General features: G+C 40.2%; 1 protein-coding gene across 1 annotated transcript; it reads right to left on the bottom strand.

Moving 5' to 3' along the window:
• Window positions 1-1,801: 1,801 nt before the first annotated feature.
• grwd1 (glutamate-rich WD repeat containing 1) lies at window positions 1,802-8,059 on the bottom strand. Its single transcript, XM_036595881.1, has 7 exons — window positions 7,806-8,059; window positions 6,863-6,980; window positions 6,575-6,737; window positions 5,176-5,386; window positions 3,959-4,104; window positions 3,339-3,530; window positions 1,802-2,366 (listed from the first exon to the last, which is right to left on the bottom strand). Exons 1-7 carry the CDS (start codon window positions 8,023-8,025, stop codon window positions 2,058-2,060), a joined length of 1,359 nt encoding a protein of 452 aa, XP_036451774.1. The 5' UTR covers window positions 8,026-8,059; the 3' UTR covers window positions 1,802-2,057.
• Between the last annotated feature and the right edge of the window lie 11,307 nt (window positions 8,060-19,366).

The raw sequence follows: 19,366 nt of genomic DNA, 5'->3' as shown, positions 1-19,366 counted from the left end.
TGCTAACTGCTAGATTTTAAATGTATGTTTCCTTTTTCTACAGCAAACGGGTTTTGGGCAGCAGGACGCAAACATTACTGTTACTGAGTACTGATTGGTTAGCATTACTGCTACCGAGTGTTGATTGGTTAGCATTACTGCCTCCGAGTGCTGATTGGTTAGCATTACTGCTACTAAGTGCTGATTGGTTAGCATTACTGCTACCGAGTGCTGATTGGTTGGCGAGCGGAGCAGCTCATTGGCTGTTTGCCCTCACTGACGTCATGAACGTACATGAGGCACTGTTTTAAACTCCTATAACTCGAGTTTAAAAGCTCTTAAAAATATAACAGCAGTGTTAAAATGTTTTATGCTGCTCTGTGTTCAGGAATTGATTGTATTCTTATACATTAAAAAATTTTAAGCATTAATAAACTATGATTTTGCTCAAATCCTCTATATCAACCCATTAATTTTGGACTCGCCCGGGAGCGCCCTCTAGCGTTTGAGAAACCCAGAAGACATTGCAGAGCGGTAATTCTCTCTACAAGTTCTCGGACTTTACGTCAGTTTGGCTCCTTTTCTCTGGCTGAAAGGGAACAAATCTCTCTAGTTGTCCCTTTTTTGTTGAATAAAGACAGAGTCATAGTTTTCTTTATGGTTTTATTTGTCGACTGAGGTAAAAGTGTTAGCTAATGTTAGCTTGGCTGTATTTATTAGCACATAGCTCAGAGGCTAGGCTAGCAGTCAGCTGGCTGACACCACAGGGATTCCAAAAGGGATGTATTTGTGTGGTGCATCATGGGTATTGTAGTGACAACTCTGACCACGGAAAGGAAATATATAAATGACAAAAAATAGTGAATTCTGTCTGATCAACACTGCATAGCATGACAAATAACATTAAACTCTGTTTTTCTGCACTAATTTCAGAGATTTCACAAGGTTTTATGACCACTATGAAAATATCACTGCTGTCGGCACAAAACCTCTTATCTCCATTTTTGTTGTTTTGTTGTTTCAGTTTTTGACATAATTTGAAAATGCCTGCTGTCTTTTACATTGTGTGTACATTTCATGATGAATGGACCAAAACAAACGACCCAAAATTACTTGGAAAAAAGTCTGGTTCCATTGACTTACATTAAAAAAAAAGTGTTTTTCCTTCTCCTGTAAGGTTTTCATTTTGGAGATATGAGGTTTTGTTCTGACAGCAGCGCTATCCAGTATATTGTTGCTGACCAAAGAAAAACGCATCTCCAAAACGGTAACTTGACAGGAGAGAACAATGTTAGCCTGGTTGTATTTATTAGTGTGCAGCTCAGTGGCTAGGCTAGCAGTCAGGATGGCTGACACCACAGGGATTCCAAATGGGATGTATTTGTGTAGTGCATCGTGGGTATTGTAGTGAGACAACTCTGACCAATCTGCAATCTACAAACTCTTACCAATGCTGCACATCATGACAAATAACATAAAACTCTGGTTTTATGTCCCAATTTTAGAGACACAAAGTTTTATGACTACTATGAATATATATAGTATATTGTTGATGACCAAAGAAAAACATGTATCTCTAACTTTACAGGAGAGAGCAAAACGTTCTTAACTTCTAGTGTACGTTAATGTAAAGATTTCGATTTTGGAGCATTTCTCTTGGTCCATTCATCATGAAATTCTCATGCAATGTAAAGGACATTTGTTCTGTTCAAATGATGTAGGAAAATTAAAATCGATAAAAATAAGAGATACTTTTTATGGACAGTGACAATATATAGGTTCATATATGGTTAAAACAAACAAAAACATGGAATAACCAGTGTGGAGTTCCTTTTTTTTAATCAGTTAACATATGCTGATGAGGACACAGGGAGCCAATGAAACGGCGATCTGTGAACCTGCCAGTCTCGATGAGTGTGGAGGAGGAGGAGGAGGAGGAAGAGCAGTCCCTGGCAATGCAGTGCTGTGAATGCGTATCAGTATATACAAGAGGTACACACGCTGACTGCTGGAATAGAACCCTGAACAGTCCATTTTCATCATACTACAGTAAAAAAGCTCAGACACACATTGGTTTTTCACACTGAGATAGTTCTGAAGACGTTGAAGCCTGACAGCGCGGTGGAGATGAGTATCCCGGGTAACTGCGGGTGCCAGTGGAGCTCCTTCACCTCCTTCTGGCCTTGATGGAGGAACAGCAGCTGCGGCGGGAGGTCCTTCAACCCATCTGCCCGCTCGCCCACGTCACATGACTCTACCGACAGATCCCACTGGCTGACGACGTCGTCCGCTCCGGAGGCGGCGAACACGCTGGAGTCCACCGGGTTCCACTCCACGGAGGTGATGGGGGCACTGTGCTGCTTAAAGCTGGCCACCGCTCGGCCGGACTGAGGGAGGAGAACGATGTAAGAGAGTTAAATTTCTATTAATATTCATTAGGTGGCAATTTTTGTAATGATGACCTACAAGGCGTGTTAAAAAAACTACTGGTAGCCAACATTAACGTTTAGCTCTTCTGCCACGTGCAACTCCCATTTGTACATCATGTCTTGTTTTCAGTAAGTTAGCAGCTTTAAGGGAGATTTTCATTTCAGGACTGAGTTTCAGTGTTAATTTAATACTTACCTTTCCAACATCTCACCTACAGATTTTCACATACGGTGGTAATAATGGTCAAATATGTCAATCTCCGATGCATCGTTTAAGTGAGTATAGGCAAGTCCTAGTGGATACTTGTTAAACTGAATAAATCTAATGGTCTACAGCCGCTGTCCGATTATTCTTTAATATTTCACTGAGAAACCAAACACACAGCTTTTTAAACGCCGGCTTCTGGCTGACCGACACAACAGCAGCCTCAGTTTAGTCGCCTGGGCTTCTGAGCCTCACTGAGCTGGAGCTGTAGGTGTTTAGCTTCATGCTTGGAGTTTAAAATAGTAAAATCACAGCGTATAGCGTTTAGGGTTTTAGCTTAGTTAACAAAAAAAGTCATGTTTTTGGTCTTTTTTGTGTTTTCTTTGTTGTTTCTGATGGTTTCTCCAACACCTACACCTGCTGAGGGGGGGTGTAAAGATTTAGTAAATACTAAGCTCAACGTTAAAACAAGTTTTTGGTGCAGCTCGTTCTGTTTTACTAATGCATAAACCTGAAGTTAGTAAACACTCACGTTACAACTAGCCTGTTTAAACTTACACACAGCTGGTGCAACCAGTCACAGGTGGACATTACTACTGGACAATCCTCACATTGGGCTTAACTCATCCAGCTGAATGAGGACTCTTGCTTTATAAAATGCTGCCCAGATAAAGCAAACAGTGCCTGTGTTTAGCTAATGTGGCTTTTCAGAAGAAAATGCTCACCTGGAACTGCCTCAAGTCCCACACCTTCAGAAGTCCATCATCACCTCCAGACAGCAGGAACGGTTCCGCTCTGTTCCAGCTGATGACGTTGACGTCCGCTGAGTGAGCCTCATTGGCTGAAAGCATGGAATTTGGTGGAGCTCTGATATCCCAAATACGAATGGACTGATCCACCGAACAGGAGGCGAAAACCTGAAAACACCAGCATTCACGACAACCATAACTACAGAATAGAGGCGCAAATCTCTGACCTTTGACTGGGAAACAATGACGCATCATGAAATCTAAAGTTTTAATATAATTTTATTGATATACTCACACAAACTTAACTTGAGAAACTATTTTTTAGTTATATATAGAGAATAGAAAAAAGCAGACCCTGACTGTGATGTTGGAAAACAGACCTCGAATGACATTCTGGCCCAAAAAACACCACTAAATATAGTTATCATCAATTATAGTGACATTCAGTGGTTAATTTTGGGCCAGACTGCCAGCATAGGGCCGTTTTCTAAAGGCAAAATCATGGTCTGTTGAAGCGTCCAGTTCAGACTGATGCATCAACAAATTTCAAAGAAATCATGCAGGTTTCTCCACTCCTCTTGCTGCTAATGACTTACTGTAGCTTCGGTGGGTGACCACTGGAGGTCCTCCACAGACTTCGTGTGTGAGCTGAAAGGCCGCTGGTCAATCTGCCAGGATGCTCCGCCCTCCCTCGGCTCCCACACATGAATGTTCTTCTTACAGTCTCCGCTCACCAGACGGCCTTAGAGACAAACACAACGGACAATGGACAAAGGATTACTAGAGAGTAACACTTACTCTCACCAAGAGTGTAACTGTCTGTTGCTCTGTGAATAGATGGACCTTGTACACAGATAATACACTGTGCAAAAGTCAGAGACCACCTTTCATTTATTTAATTTACACTTAAAAGACATTAAGGCCCAATTTGAGATTATCCACTGCTGGTGTTCAGAAAAATGTACTGACCACGCCGGGTCTCAACGTCACAGAATGTGTTTGGGATCGTGAGAAGCAGAAAATGCTAAACCAACTTCTAAGACTGAACTTCTGAAAAGCCCCCTGAAAAGAATGGAAGGCGTGATAAAGGTAAAGAATGAACATATTCAACAATGAAACATCTATTATACTTAGTTGTTGAGGATTCTGCGTAATTTTTTGTTGAACATGTTTTTTTTGACACTGTGCTTTTTTTGGCCTTTTTGACCCGAAATTAACTGAAGGGTGGTCTTTGCATTTTACGTCCGAAAGCATCCAGACAACTGCTCCTCTAGCGTTTCTTCTGAAATGAAGGGTACTAATAGGGAGTTTGTCCCTCTTTGCTGCAGTAACAGCCTCTAATCCTCTGGGAAGGCTTTACACTAGATGTTAAACGTTGCTGTGAGGATTTGATTGCGCACTGATGAGGTCAGGGACTGATGTTGGATGGTCAGTTCTGAATCACTCCAACTCATCTGGATGGAGCTCCATCACTCCAGAGAACACCGTTCCACTGCTGCACAGCCTAATGCTGGGGGGGCCTTATACCCCTCTAGCCCAAGTTTGGCATTGAGCATGGTGACCTTAGGCTCATGGGAGGCTTCTTCAGACAGTCTCATTCTATTGGTCAGTGCTTTTCTATGGAGATTATACAATCTGAGCACAACTGAACACCCATATCAGCAAAGAGTGACCTTAAAGTAGCTGAATTCACCCATTAAAGAGCCGTCTGGAAGCCTTTGGACTGTGTATTTTCTATTTTATTTGCATCTTACTGCTGTCTCATGTTATATGCTGCAGCATAACACAATAAATCTCCACTGCATCTACTAACCTGGCACTTTGTGAGACCAGTCAATGGCGAAGCCTTCTGCCATGTGACCTGAAAAGCTATATAAGGGCGTGGCCTCCTTGTTCTGCTTTATGAACGCTGCCATGGCCGTGGAACTGTGAACTGCCTCCAGCTGCGACCGAAGATCAAAAATCTCCACCTGACCTTTCTCTGACCAAACGGCAGCCAATGACTGCTCACCTCGCTTGGTCACCTGGTTTAGAAGGAGAAGAGAGCAGAAACAAATCCTTAAGGAAAAACAACATGAAAACGTTAGAAGAAATCACATTATCATAGAAGTTCTGGCTGCAACAAAAGATTATTTCTCTAAGGAATCAATTTGTAGACTATTTTTTAGATTTGAATCCATTAATTGAGCCATGTGCTGTTTCCTCTCACTGTAGCCCACAGTGCCACTATCATTTAGGCTCCATCTGTGCAATAAGCAACTTTTTTTAATGGTGCATATCGCCCCCTACACTTCCTGTAATGTATTACAGTCTGTCAGAATGACTGTGTGGATCATATGAACATTATAGAGCTTTTTAAATGAAACAGTAGAAGCCATATCGCCCCCTACACTTCCTGTAGTGTATTACAGTCTGTCAGAGTGACTGTGTGGATCATATGAACATTATAGAGGCTTTTTAAAAGAAACAGTAGAAGCCATATCGCCCCCCACACTTCCTGTAGTGTATTACAGTCTGTCAGAGTGACTGTGTGGATCATATGAACATTACAGAGCTTTTTAAATGAAACAGTAGAAGCCATATCGCCCCCTACACTTCCTGTAGTGTATTACAGTCTGTCAGAATGACTGTGTGGATCATATGAACATTATAGAGCTTTTTAAATGAAACAGTAGAAGCCATATCGCCCCCTACACTTCCTGTAGTGTATTACAGTCTGTCAGAGTGACTGTGTGGATCATAGGAACATTATAGAGGCTTTTTAAAAGAAACAGTAGAAGCCATATCGCCCCCCACACTTCCTGTAGTGTATTACAGTCTGTCAGAGTGACTGTGTGGATCATATGAACATTATAAAGCTTTTTAAATGAAACAGTAGAAGCCATATCGCCCCCTACACTTCCTGTAGTGTATTACAGTCTGTCAGAGTGACTGTGTGGATCATATGAACATTATAGAGCACTTTTGTTTGTATTTCAAAAGAATATTTTTCATAATAGTTGATGATTGATTGACTATCAACTAAACACTGCAGTCCAACATGCAATAACAGTGAAAAATACTGTTATAATTTAATCTAAAAATCTGGCCCCGTCCAACTTTTTCAAGGATTAGTAACAGATCATTATTATTTAATTATTCATTGTAATTAATTAACTCACTAAATGTAACTAAACCGTCCAAAAGAATCAGAGACAGAGCCGTTCACTCACTCTGACTCTGTTCACTCCTCCATAGTGGGGCACCATGGCCAGCTCCATCTGAGGCTTCTTCTCAACATCCTCATCTTCATCACTCTCACTATCACTGCTCTCCTCCTCTTCCTCGTTGTCTTTCTCAGTGCCGTGGAGGTTGTGCATGCGCATGACAATGAGCCTGGAGAGAGAGAGGGCGACTCATTTCTTCTGGACTTGATTAATCATTTTACTGCTTCTGAAGACTGAAGTCTCAGAAGTTTCTAAGTGGGATCAGTTTAATGCGTGAAGCTTTGACTGACTGACCTGTTGCTAAGTGCTGTGTCCGCCTGGGTTCCGGCACACAGCAGCATGGAGAGAGGAAACGTCTCTCTACCTTCTCCATCACCATCACGCAGCACATCGAAGCTCAAACATGGAGCACCTGAAGAGGACATTCAGAAGGTTTACTGGGAGAATTTTACTGACATTTTAAACTCACGTTAACTTAATCAGCAACAAACTTTTTTTTTGTCAGTGACTGAACAACTGTACATTTATACTGTCAGTGACTGAACAACTGTACATTTATATTGTCAGTGACTGAGCAACTGTACATTTATACTGTCAGTGACTGAGCAACTGTACATTTATACTGTCAGTGACTGAACAACTGTAAATTTCAATTGAAAGTGACTGAAGAACTGTACATTTCTATCATCAGTGACTCAAAAATATATACAATTCTTTTGTCAATGACTAAAAATACATATTTCCATTGTCAGTGACTGAACAACTGTAAATTTATACTGTCAGTGATTGAACAACTGTACATTTATACTGTCAGTAACTGAGCAACTGTACATTTATACTGTCAGTGACTGAGCAACTATACATTTATAGTTTCAGTGACTAAACAACTGTAAATGAGTGTGTGGAGGTGTGGTTATACCTGTCTGACACTAGTGGTACAGTATAGGTGAGTGTGTGGAGGTGTGGATATACCTGTCTGACACTGGTGGTGCAGTATAGGTGAGTGTGTGGAGGTGTGGATATACCTGTCTGACACTGGTGGTGCAGTATAGGTGAGTGTGTGGAGGTGTGGATATACCTGTCTGACACTGGTGGTGCAGTATAGGTGAGTGTGTGGAGGTGTGGATATACCTGTCTGACACTGGTGGTGCAGTATAGGTGAGTGTGTGGAGGTGTGGATATACCTGTCTGACACTGGTGGTGCAGTATAGGTGAGTGTGTGGAGGTGTGGATATACCTGTCTGACACTGGTGGTAGAGCCGGTAAGCGGAGCGCTCCATCTCCAGCTCCTCTCCGGGCTCCAGCGGCTGCAGACCGGGCACGTACACTCTGCTCTCGCCGCCTCCGTCCTTCTCCTCCTCCATGTCTCCTTCATCGCTGCCTCCTTCCTCCATCTGCTCCATCTCCTCCACTTCTTCACCTCCTGCAGAACACGTGCCTTCCCCGCGCGCGGCCATTTCGAGAAGAAGCTCGAGGAGAAAAACACAGCGCCACGCGTTTCCGGCTACGTCATTTGCGTCTTTTGAAGCAGCAGCCTTTTAAACATTTAATTTCTTTCTTTTTATTTTTTAAACGTTTATATACAGACCAATTCATGCATATCATAAAATTTAATCCTTTGTTTTTAGATTTTAAATCAGATTTTTTTTCTTTAATCAACAAACATTTTCTTTTTTTCTTTCTCTTTTTGTTTTTCAAATTAGGCTAACATAATCTATACGTCTTATAAGTGTTTATAAAGGTTAAATTCAGTCCAGTTTGAAATATTTATTTTATTTAACTTAGTACATTTTTATTATTTTTAAATGAGCATTTATATATATCCATCGATCAGAGTTCGACGTCAAATATTACAAAATAAAAGTCATTTTACAGTCTGGCCAAAAAAAATAAATAAATAATCCAAAATACCTATCTGTCTGTCTGTATATATGCAGAAACGTAATTGCTTATTAAAATGTAATTATTTCTTATTTCTTGAAAACAGAAACAAGTGTACCTTAAATTAACCTCACGTTAAATTAAATTACATACTCCATGTTAACTTTCATGCACTATGTTAAAGATTGAAAAACACTTAGAAGGAGATTCACATTACAACAGACAATTGCATCTTGAAGGGAGGGAACATTACAAACCTGTTCACACCGTCACACAAAATGGATAGAGAAAACTTTTATTAATGCATTTTATTCTGCATGATGTAATTAATAGTTAAAAACTATTAGAAGGTCTAACCTGTTCAGTCTGAAATATTCCAGCCTGTCACAGGTCCTACGTGATCCTGAGTGTTATTTGGCTCATAAGCATGGGCAGTATTAGTTAGCTTTTTGGCTAGCATTCAGGCCTGCCAGTCAGCATGTGTGCAGCACCTGCCCGTTTCAGTCTCACCGCTGCTAACCGTTTGGACATTGTGTATCAAGTGAAAAGCTGTTCCAGCATTAAAGCACTGATAGAAGATATTGGGGGAACATTCCCCTCCAAAAGCTTCAGAGTTTAAGCTGTGAGTGCGCTGACAGAAATAAGCCTTTTTAAAGGAGACTAATATTAATATCAGTCTCATTATACATGCAATACAGTGTGGTTGTTTAAGTAAGACTATTCAGGCAACCCAATTCATTTAGACTTGTTTTTCTATGCCTCATTCACAGTGTGAGCGAATGTGACGGGGCAAAGAAACTCAGCTAGTCATCTTCGCAATGGGAATGAATCAGAGTCCTCCAACTCATTTGTAAGGGGCTTTTCCTACAAGCAGGAACACCACATAATATATTCACTATTTATTACTTTAACCTCTTATGCTCATGGGTATACATGCCCAAATCTTAAGGTAATTTATTCAGTAATTGCATGAAATACATGTACATTTTTGTCTTTTACTGCTGAAAGCCAAACATCTTAGATGCTCTTTGTACAATTTTATAAAACTAATTTTTACAGAGCAGATCACTGAAGCGACGCCATCTGTTTATAGTTTATAGCCCAATAAGATTTGTGGAAAAATGGGTCGACTTTCAGAAAAAAAAATTGTGAGTTCAGCTTCTTTTATTATAAGGGTTTAAAATTACATCACCCCTCTATTTGACCTGAAAGAAGACAGTTACAGCTCTCATATGACCCCCACCTTTAGAATGTAGCTTATGAAGTATGAAAGTTTTGAAGAATATGACGAAGTGTGTTTTGATACCACCGGTTGTTCCACAGAGTTAAAAAATTGTAAATAATCTCATTTAGATTTACATGATGGTTAATGTTAGATGCTATAGTGGCTATATTTGCACTCATTCAGAGCATTCCTTTTGCGAGTAATAAGCAAATTACATTGTCAATTTTGTATTTAAACCTTCTGGCTGAGGGGCCCATTCGTGTTTTTGCACCGGGGTCCATAAGATCCAATCTGATCCACCAAGGCCTGGTGTGGCTGCAGATATTCATTCCAAATGAGCAGGAGCTTTGTTGGAGTGAAAACCTAAAGCCACACTGGCCCTTTGTGGATAATTTTAGACACCCCTGGTCATATAGCGGATGCAACAGACTGGTGGTTAGTGTTCTCCTCCGAGCGTGTTCGGCTGTCCAATGATGTTGTGTGGGTGGCAGTTCGAAAAGATACGGTGGCGTTTCACAGGTCTCGGAGGAAGCCTGTGTTGGCCTTCGCCCTCCTAGTGCTGTGGTATCATGTAATTGTTGGAGTCTTAACTAGTGAGTGGAATTGGACATGACTAAATTGTGGAGAAAATTAGGGGAAAATCCCAAAAAAAGACACCCCTGATGTAGACTGCTCTCTAGATGTCTCAAACTGGTCCTCAATAGTCTCAGAGTTTCTTGTATAGTCTCGAATAGACTAAATGGTCTCAAATAGACTCAAATGGGCACAATGGTCTCCATTATCCTCAGATGGTCTCAAACAGTTTTAAATTCTCTAAGAATCTCAAATGGGCTTAAATTGTCTTGAATAATCTCAAATTATCCCATATAGTATTAACAGGTCAAATGTCTTGAATGTTCCTGAATGGCCATGGATAGTCCTGAATGATCTGATATAGACTCCAGCAGCCTCAAATGGCCTTGAATGGTTTTGAATTCTCTAAGAATCTCAACTGATCTAGAACTGTCTTGAATAGTCTCAAATGGTATGGTCTCAAATAGAAATCTTGAATTTGTTCTTGCAAAACATTCCCATGTCTCAATTAGTCCCAAATGGACACAATGGTCTCCAGTAGCCGTAAAGAGCCTTGAATGGTTTTGAATTTTTGAAAAATCTCCTCATATAGCCCCAAATAGACTCAAGTGGTCTCAAATAGTCTCCAAAGGTCTGGAATGGCTTTAAAATGTCTTGAATGGGCTCAAAAAGTCTTAGATAGTCTCAACCCAGTAAGGTGGAAAGATGGGCTGACCAGCTTTTAGCAGCTCTTATGTATGTCACTGTGATCTTCTCGGGTGTAGTCACCCTCCAGAGCACCATGGTGTTCTGAAAACAGAAGAGAAGAGAAACACCTGCATGCACAAACACATACATACCACAGACCTCACAGAGACAGAGAACCAAAAAAATACACTGCTGTTCAACAGTTTGGAACCGCTTATGTCTAAATAGTGTTGTTATTTTATTCAATAATAGCTTAAATACTGCAGATAAAAATACGATAAACTAAATACCAAAGTGTACTTATAGATATTTTATTTACTATTTCAAGTTTGTGGGGTAACAATAAGTTTATATGTTCTGCAATTATCTGTTAACTTCTAAACAGATGTTAATTACTCTGGATGTTAATTTTATTAGAGATGTTTTATAGCTTTGTCAGTCAGTTTAGAAGTTTCTGCTTAATTCAGTGTGTGAGATGTAAACAGAGAGATTCAGAGTGGTTTGGTGTGAAATGGTTCAGATGTCTTTACAGTGGTGGTGATGAGAACCAGGGGTCGCCATGACTACAACACAAATATAGACATTTTGTTTACGATCCAAAACCACCAGTGAAACTGCACGAGTCTTCTGAGTTTATATGGAAAGTTGATGAAGGAAAAACTGAAAAAATATGGGGTTTTTTTGGCAACTAGTTTTCTTCACCCTGCATGAAATATGTTTAAGGCCAAAATCGTCTCAAAACTACTGTAAAACTGCAATTAATATGTCTTATCAGGCAGTGAATTCATAACCATTTCATGTAGTAACTTTCTGCGAGGGAGCGTTTTAGAGGTGGACGTCTGGTTCCTATCACCACCACTGGGAACAGTTCTGACTCTGTAAGTTTCTCTAGAACAGAGCGTTTCACACCAAACCACTCTGAACAACTTTGTTTACATCTCAACTATTTAATTATGCAGAAATTTGGAAAAATCAGTGGAGTTCCCCTTCAAACACTATATTCCATAGTCACAAATTACCATCAGCATATTAACCCTTACATTATTGCACATATATCCATATTTATCTACCTGCCTTATTCAAGATATAAGTTAGTATATGTATTACTATTTGGAGTTTGGAATCTGGGGCCGTATTACAGAAACTTCTTAGGTCTGAAATCTTATCTTATCCGCTTAGTCACCATGACAACTTTAGTACGGACAGAATTTTGGACAGTATCTATTACAGAATAACAGTTCCTAACTTCATAATCTCATCATGAACTCCAGATAAGAAAACAGCATCACACAAACATCCTAACTGGACTAAACCTCCTAAATCCTGTCCTAACTTTAGGATGAACCCCAACAGGGTCCTCACTTCTGTTTAAGGTCCGTTTCTATGGTTTTTAGGCAGCTGAGTCAGCAGCATAGTTCACTACCAGCATAATGAGCTCCATTTGTTTCTACTGTAAAACGCTGCTTTCACTGTGAGATGATTTTCTTTTCTAACTCTGCGTTTTAAAGATCTCAGACGCTGCAGACTCGATCTCCACCGCCCCTCTGATCACCTTCGTGTGTTAATGTTGATGATGAAATATTACAGTGATGGTGGTGAATAATGAGGAGACGGAGCTGAACATGTGTCTGTTTATTAGGAGGAGTAACGTTCGGCTAAAGCGTTTGGGAAATGGAGACTGAAACTGGGGAGCGGCGACGCTCTGATAACCAGCAGGGGGCGCTTTTACAGTATTCATAACTCACAGTTTATCACGCTTTAGTTTTGTTTGACCTTTTTTACATCAGTAAGGGCAGCTAGCTGCCTGGCTAACTAGCTAGATTACGTTTTTACGTTTCAGCTGTGCGCGTATGGTCGGTTACTAGGTAATAGATATGACAGTTGATTGTCGACTTCAATCGAGTGAGTTAAGATTTCTTAACTTGAGATAAGATGCTGTAAGATAAGATAAGAGTCCTAAATCAAGATAAGCTTTATTTCTGTAATATGAATTTGTGAAAAATTTTATCTTGACCTGTCAGATCTTAAGTTGAGACAAAAAGATAGGAAGTTTCTGTAATACGGCTCCTGGTTCCAACTAAATATTGGCATATAAAAACTGGCTTTATGATGCTGAAAACATTGATTAAATGTCAGTCTTGAGTAGGTCAGGTAAATAGACATGTACAGTAATATAAGGCCTAATAAACTGACAATAGTATATACAGTATATATAGACTATAGTGCTCATGATACTTAACTACAAGTGCAGAGTACTGAGCGGTAGTTTTCACTGGCTTCAAGGTGAACGGACATGACTGTAGGCCTCAGAGAAAGGAAATGCGGTTTGTTCAGATGTGGTGTCCTCTCACTTCCTTTAACACACTTCTGCAGACACGCACAGCTCAAACATACACTTCACCTGTAACTGTGTGTAACACAGAAGTTCCTGTGGGACGCTTCACTCTACTTATAGCTGACTGAATAGAATGAATGTTGTTCTTGTTCTTTCTGTTCTTCGCAGACTTTAGACAGAGTGATTTAACAATGCACTAGTCACTGTAGTATAACAGGGCACAGCTAAATGTTCCGTGATTGAAGCAAGACCTCCATTGAGAGTGACTAATACTGGGAAAATCCATCGTTTTTCAACAAGTACTGCATAATTAAATGGTTAAGATGCCAACAAAATCATTCCGAGTGGTTTGGCATGGTTTGGCTTTCTAGACAAACTCACAAAGTCAGAATTGTTCTCAGTGCTGGTGATAGGAACCAGATGTCTGAAGATGCAGTTAATGGTTAAGATGCAAACAAAGTCATACAAAGACTTGATATTCAAAGGTTTGATATGAAACGCTGCGTTCTAGAGTCGGAACTGTTCACAGCGGTGGTGATAGGAACCAGGGGTCACCATGACTACAACACAAATATAGACATTTTTTTACGATCCAAAACCACCAGTGAACCTACACGAGTCTTCTGAGTTTATATGGAATAAGTTTTGTTTGAGGACTATTTTGCCGCACAACACCCTGCATATTATGTATCCCTCCACCACAAATGGATTTTAAGGCCAAAATCTTCTCAAAACTGTCCTACAACAATGTCTCAGATATCAGGCAGTGAATTCATAACCATTTCATGTAGTAACTTTCTGTCAGGGAGCTTTTAGAGGTGGACGTCTGGTTCCTATCACCACCACTGTGAACAGTTCTGACTCTAGAACGCAGCGTTTCATATCAAACCTTTGAATATCAAGTCTTTGTATGACTTTGTTTGCATCTTAACCATTGAATTATGCAGAAGTGTTTGAAAAGCAGTGAAATTCTCCTGAATGTCTGTAGGTTTAGGAAGCAAAACAATGTCTACTCTAACTACAGTATGCTAACAAGCTAGAAATAAATTAGGGGAGCGTTTCTCCCTACCGTTGTTTTTCTATGCAGTTAGCTGAAGGAAGGCACTGTGGGAACAAAAGCATTCTGTTAAGCTGGTGTTGTTTGTGCCAACATCTGCCCGCCCCTGTCCAGCCGAGGCCAGTCACACTGGTCCTTTCACACTTACCGCAAATAAACAAAAGCACAGTAAACAGTTCCAGGCTCCACTCTTCTGTGAGGCCTTTCCACAAGAAGTTGGAGAGAGTCTGTGGGAATTTGTGTCCATTCAGTCAAAAGAGCATTTGTGAGGGCAGACACTGATGTTGGACGAGAGGGCCTGGCTCACAATCTCCATTCCAGTTCATCCCAAAGGGGTTGAGTGGGGTTGAGGTCAGGACTCTGGAGTTCCTCCACACCAAACTTGTCAAAAGATGTCTTTATGGAGCTTTATTGTGCACATGGGATCAGTCATGCTGGAACAGGAACGGCTTTTCCCCAAATTGCTAAAATGTCTTTGTGAGCTGTAGCTTTAACATCACCCTTCACTGGAACTAAGGGGCCCAAACCCTGAAAAACAGCCCCAGCTCATTATCCCTCCTCCACCAAACTTTATTGTTGGCACTCATGTAGGTAACGTTCTCCTGGCGTCCACCAAACCCAGATTCATCATCAGACTAACAGACAGAGAAGCTGATTGATCACTCCGGAGAACACGTTTCCACTGATCCAGAGTCCAGAGTGCTTTACACCACTCCAGCCGACGCTTGGCATTGCACATAGTGATCTTAGGCTTGTGTGCAGCTGCTCGGCCATGGAAACCCATTTCATGAAGTGCCTGACGATCTTGTGCTGACGTTGCTTCCAGAGGCAGTTTGGAACAGAGGATGCAACAGAGGATGGATGATTTATGCACCTCCATTTCACAATAATAGCACTTACAGTTGACTGGGGCAGACTTAACACAGCAGAAATTTTACAAAATGTAAAGGTGGCATCTAATAAAAGTGATGCTTATAGTCACTGAGCTCTTCAGTATGACCCATTCCACTGCCAGTGTTTGTCTTTGGAGACTGCATGGCTTTGTGCTTGATTTTATACACCTGTTAGCAATGGGTGTGGCTGAAACACCTGAACTCAGTAGAGAATGTCTCAAACAGGTTGATGCTATCAAGGCCACTACACCCACTAGGATCTAATGCTAACCTAAATCTTTACATTAGACTACTTGTTTAAGATTTTAGAGTTATAAATAATGAATATATCATGATGCAAGTAGTAAAGGATTCATTTGAATGTAAAACAGTCAGAAAGCATTTCCAGCCAAAACACTCATTAAGTATTAGTTTTTTTTTTTTCAGCATCAGAAAAAAATGAAAACATATTTAACAGAAAATTACACAGAAGCATCAACAACTAAAAGTAACTTTTCATTTTTCAGTGTTCAGTGAGTCACTCTTTCCCTTTATTCCAGCTTCCATTCTTTTCAGGAGACTCACTTTCAGTTCCTCAAAGAATCTGCAGACACACCTCCAAAGTTCAGTCTTAGAAGCTGGTTGATCATTTTCTGAAGTAATCAAACACATTCAGTGGTGTTGAGGTCTGGACTCTGGGGTGGTCAATCCATTGTTCAGCTTCTTTGTTTGATGTGTCCGTCTCCTTTTCTCAGTGAGGTTCTTCTTGATCAGCTACACATCCTTTCAGACCCACAGCGCTGAGTCGTCTTCTCACAGTGGAAGGATGGACAGCTTGATTTTCTCCTCTCTCTCAGAGATGAAAGCTTTAAGTGCTGTTTATCTGATGGGGTCAGTTTTGGGGTCTAACAGCTCTTCCAGGTGGTTGTTAGGAGCCACATTTTCTTTGGAACTTTTAATTTTTATTTTTTTTTGGAAACTTGTTTTTTTCTCCTTCCTTTACTCAAAAGTCTTTTCTGTTCAGAAATATCTCCTGAAAAACTGAAGAATTCATTCCTATTGGCTGTTTTGACTGCAAATTAAATGAAAGAGTGGTCTCAAAGCTCATCAGGGTTCAATTCAGTTATTCTGGTCTGATTCTGAATTATGTTTAAAATTACACAGAATAAACAAATGTAACTACAGGAAACATAAACACATTAGTGGAATATTGGAATTAGTCATATTTCAAACATTCCAAACTTATTGCAGCTGGATCACCACTTTCGAAATGATGGCAGGCTGAGGAGCTGAGCTGGATGGAATTTGGGTGGAGGGACTGTTGTTTGCTCAGTGTCCGTGACCAGTTTGCTTCAGGAGCTTTCGTTTTAGTGTTTATATACTTGCTTGCTGGGGCTTCAATAAGCACATTATTGCTGTTTCCCCACAACCTCGCCAAAAAGACACCATGTTTCTTTGAAAGTAAACACAGATACTCTGCACCAAGCTTGAAAAACTACACACTGCCTATACCAGGTGTCGGCAACCCAAATGTTAAGAAGAACCATTTTGTCCTTTCAACCAAAACCAAACGACCTTGGGAGCCACAACATTTTATGTCCATTTTATCATCTTGGCTGTAAATATGTCTCAGTATGTGTAAATGTACCAGTACAGGCTAAAAATATAATATAAACAAAAACTCAGACTTACTTTGCTCTGCTTTAATCTTTAGCTCAGCTGTAGCATCTTTTTGCGCATCTCCAGCAGGAAACTTTCCCTCAAAAGTGGAACAGTTTCTTGTAAAATGTCTCTTAACGTCCAACTTTTTTTGAGGCTGAAGTTGCTTCTCATTCGCCAGCTTCTTGTTCGAATTTTCCCGTTCCAGCTTAAATGGTGCCTGAGGTGCCAGAATGTAACTGCTGCGCCATTTAAGGAGGAACAGGAACATTTGAATGAGAAGCTGGCGAAGGAGAAGCTGATTTCAGCCTTGCAGCTTTTTAATGTTTGAGTTTCTCGCTGCAGATTAAACGTATCAGGAAACCAGCTGGAGTGATTATAGACGCAAATCAGTCCATTCGTCTCCAAATTATGGATGTTTGTCTTAAATCTCTTTCTTTGCCTTTTTTTTAGCTACTAGCTAGGCGAGACTGTTGTCTCTGTTGCTATGGTGACCAGCAGTCTGCGCTGATCTTCAGGGTTAAAGGGTGAATTAGCAGTTCTACATTAACTCCAGAGTTTAAGACCATTTATTGTTAAACTGTGTTGAACGATCAGCAGAGCTTTATTTTACTGTAAAGGAGGATTATTTTATTTTTACCTACAAATCTGATTCAGCTGTAGAGCCACAACAGGACAGTAAAAGAGCCGGAGCCATATGCTGCCGATCCCTGGCCTATACCATCCAATTTAAAAGGGCCATATTGTCAACATTTTTTTCGCACTTAAACCATTAAAGTCCCAGACTTTTTATTAAGTAACTAAAGGGACTTCAGAGCGAACAGGCTGAGCTATTCTTCTATTTAAGGGGTTAATATAAAAGTATAAATTACTTCTTAATCCAAATAGTCCATATTGGTGTGATGTCTGGGCTGTCGAAATGCCATCCTTAGTGCCAACTTTAATATTACCGATCACAGTATATTAGCGTATAATAGCTTAAACACTGCAGGTTAAAATACTATAAACTAAGCAGCATAATGCACTTAAACATATTTTATTTACTATTTCAAGTTCGTGGGGTCAACAATAAGTTATTGAATGACAAATTATGTGCTGTAATTATCTGTTAACTTCTAAACAGATGTTGATTACTCTGGATGTTAATTTTATTAGAGATGTTTTATAGCTTTGTCAGTCAGTTTATAATCATCTACAGCTCTGTTTATCATTCTAGACACATCTAACATTATTTTAAAGAGAAATTCCAAAGTTTCTGCATTTCTCAGTGGTTGAGATGTAAACAGAGTGATTCAGAGTGGTTTGGTGTGAAATGGTTCAGATGTCTTTACAGTGGTGTTGATAGGAACCAGGGGTCGCCATGACTACAACACAGATATAGACATTTTATTTACTATCCAGAACCACCAGTGAACCTGCATGAGTCTTCTGAATGTTTGTTGAGATGCTTATTATTCTGGGATGTTTTAAAAACTAAAGTAATCCTGAAATATTTTACAGTCACAAGATTAATAAATAAATGTATAGATAAACCTACCTTGTAATATTGCTTTCTGGCAAAAAAGGAGCAAAATATTTACATCTACTCACGTCTGAATCTCCACAAAGCTGAAGTTTTTATTTGGAATCTCTTTGCTTGATTTTTCCATTCCACATTAAATTGAGCAGCAGTTATAGTCTTCAGCTTCGTTAAATTTCTTAAGTAATTGGTCTTATACTTGTCTCATACACTGCCCTCACGCCTGGGAGACACTGCTGGACTTTGGAAAAAATTAGTCATTCAGGGCGGACAAGGCCAGATATCCATCTGGTGAAGTTGACTGAGTCGGGCCTGGTGTCCAGGTCAGGCTAGACTAACCCCAAAGCACAGGCTGTCCCTTCCTGTCTGCTGCCTTGAAAACAAAGTGGACTACTTCGGATGAAGTGGAGTAGACAGCGGGAGGTGATCAAAGGTCTGCCATGTTTTCATTTTCATTTGAAATGTGACCAAAACATCCCTGACTCCCATAGCCATTCAGCTAAACGGACTAACGTTAGCATGGTCTGCATTGTTTGTACGTCACGTTCTATACCTCATACCTGAGAAAGAATTCCAACCAGTATACTCGACCACCCGCTACTGATTTAGTATCCAATTTAAACACTTTGTTATCATCACTGTCTGTGTTTACACACAAAGACTTTTGTCAATCTGATTGAATACATTCCGATTATAGATTAAGACTGAGCTGTTTATTCTCACTCTACTCAACAATCTGATGAAGAATCTCTGTTTACATGCTCACTACAAGTAATCAGATCCAAAACAACACGCATGCGTAGAGCACCACTTGGTGTAGACGTTACCATGACAACCAGCATCACGTGAGTCCAGTCAGAGTGAGATGAGCAGCAGTGAGCAGTGCTTGTGTTTTTTATTTGCTTTAAAATGATGTCAGACTCAGGAAAGCGTGCTTCACATGTCCTTATTAAAGAAGGCCGAGAGGAAGACGCCGTGTTCTGAGACAGA

The sequence above is a fragment of the Colossoma macropomum genome, unplaced genomic scaffold (assembly GCF_904425465.1).
Source record: "Colossoma macropomum unplaced genomic scaffold, Colossoma_macropomum, whole genome shotgun sequence".
NCBI lineage: Eukaryota > Metazoa > Chordata > Actinopteri > Characiformes > Serrasalmidae > Colossoma > Colossoma macropomum.
Note: the sequence above shows the minus strand (reverse complement) of the source record. Positions and strands in the feature narration are given on the sequence as shown.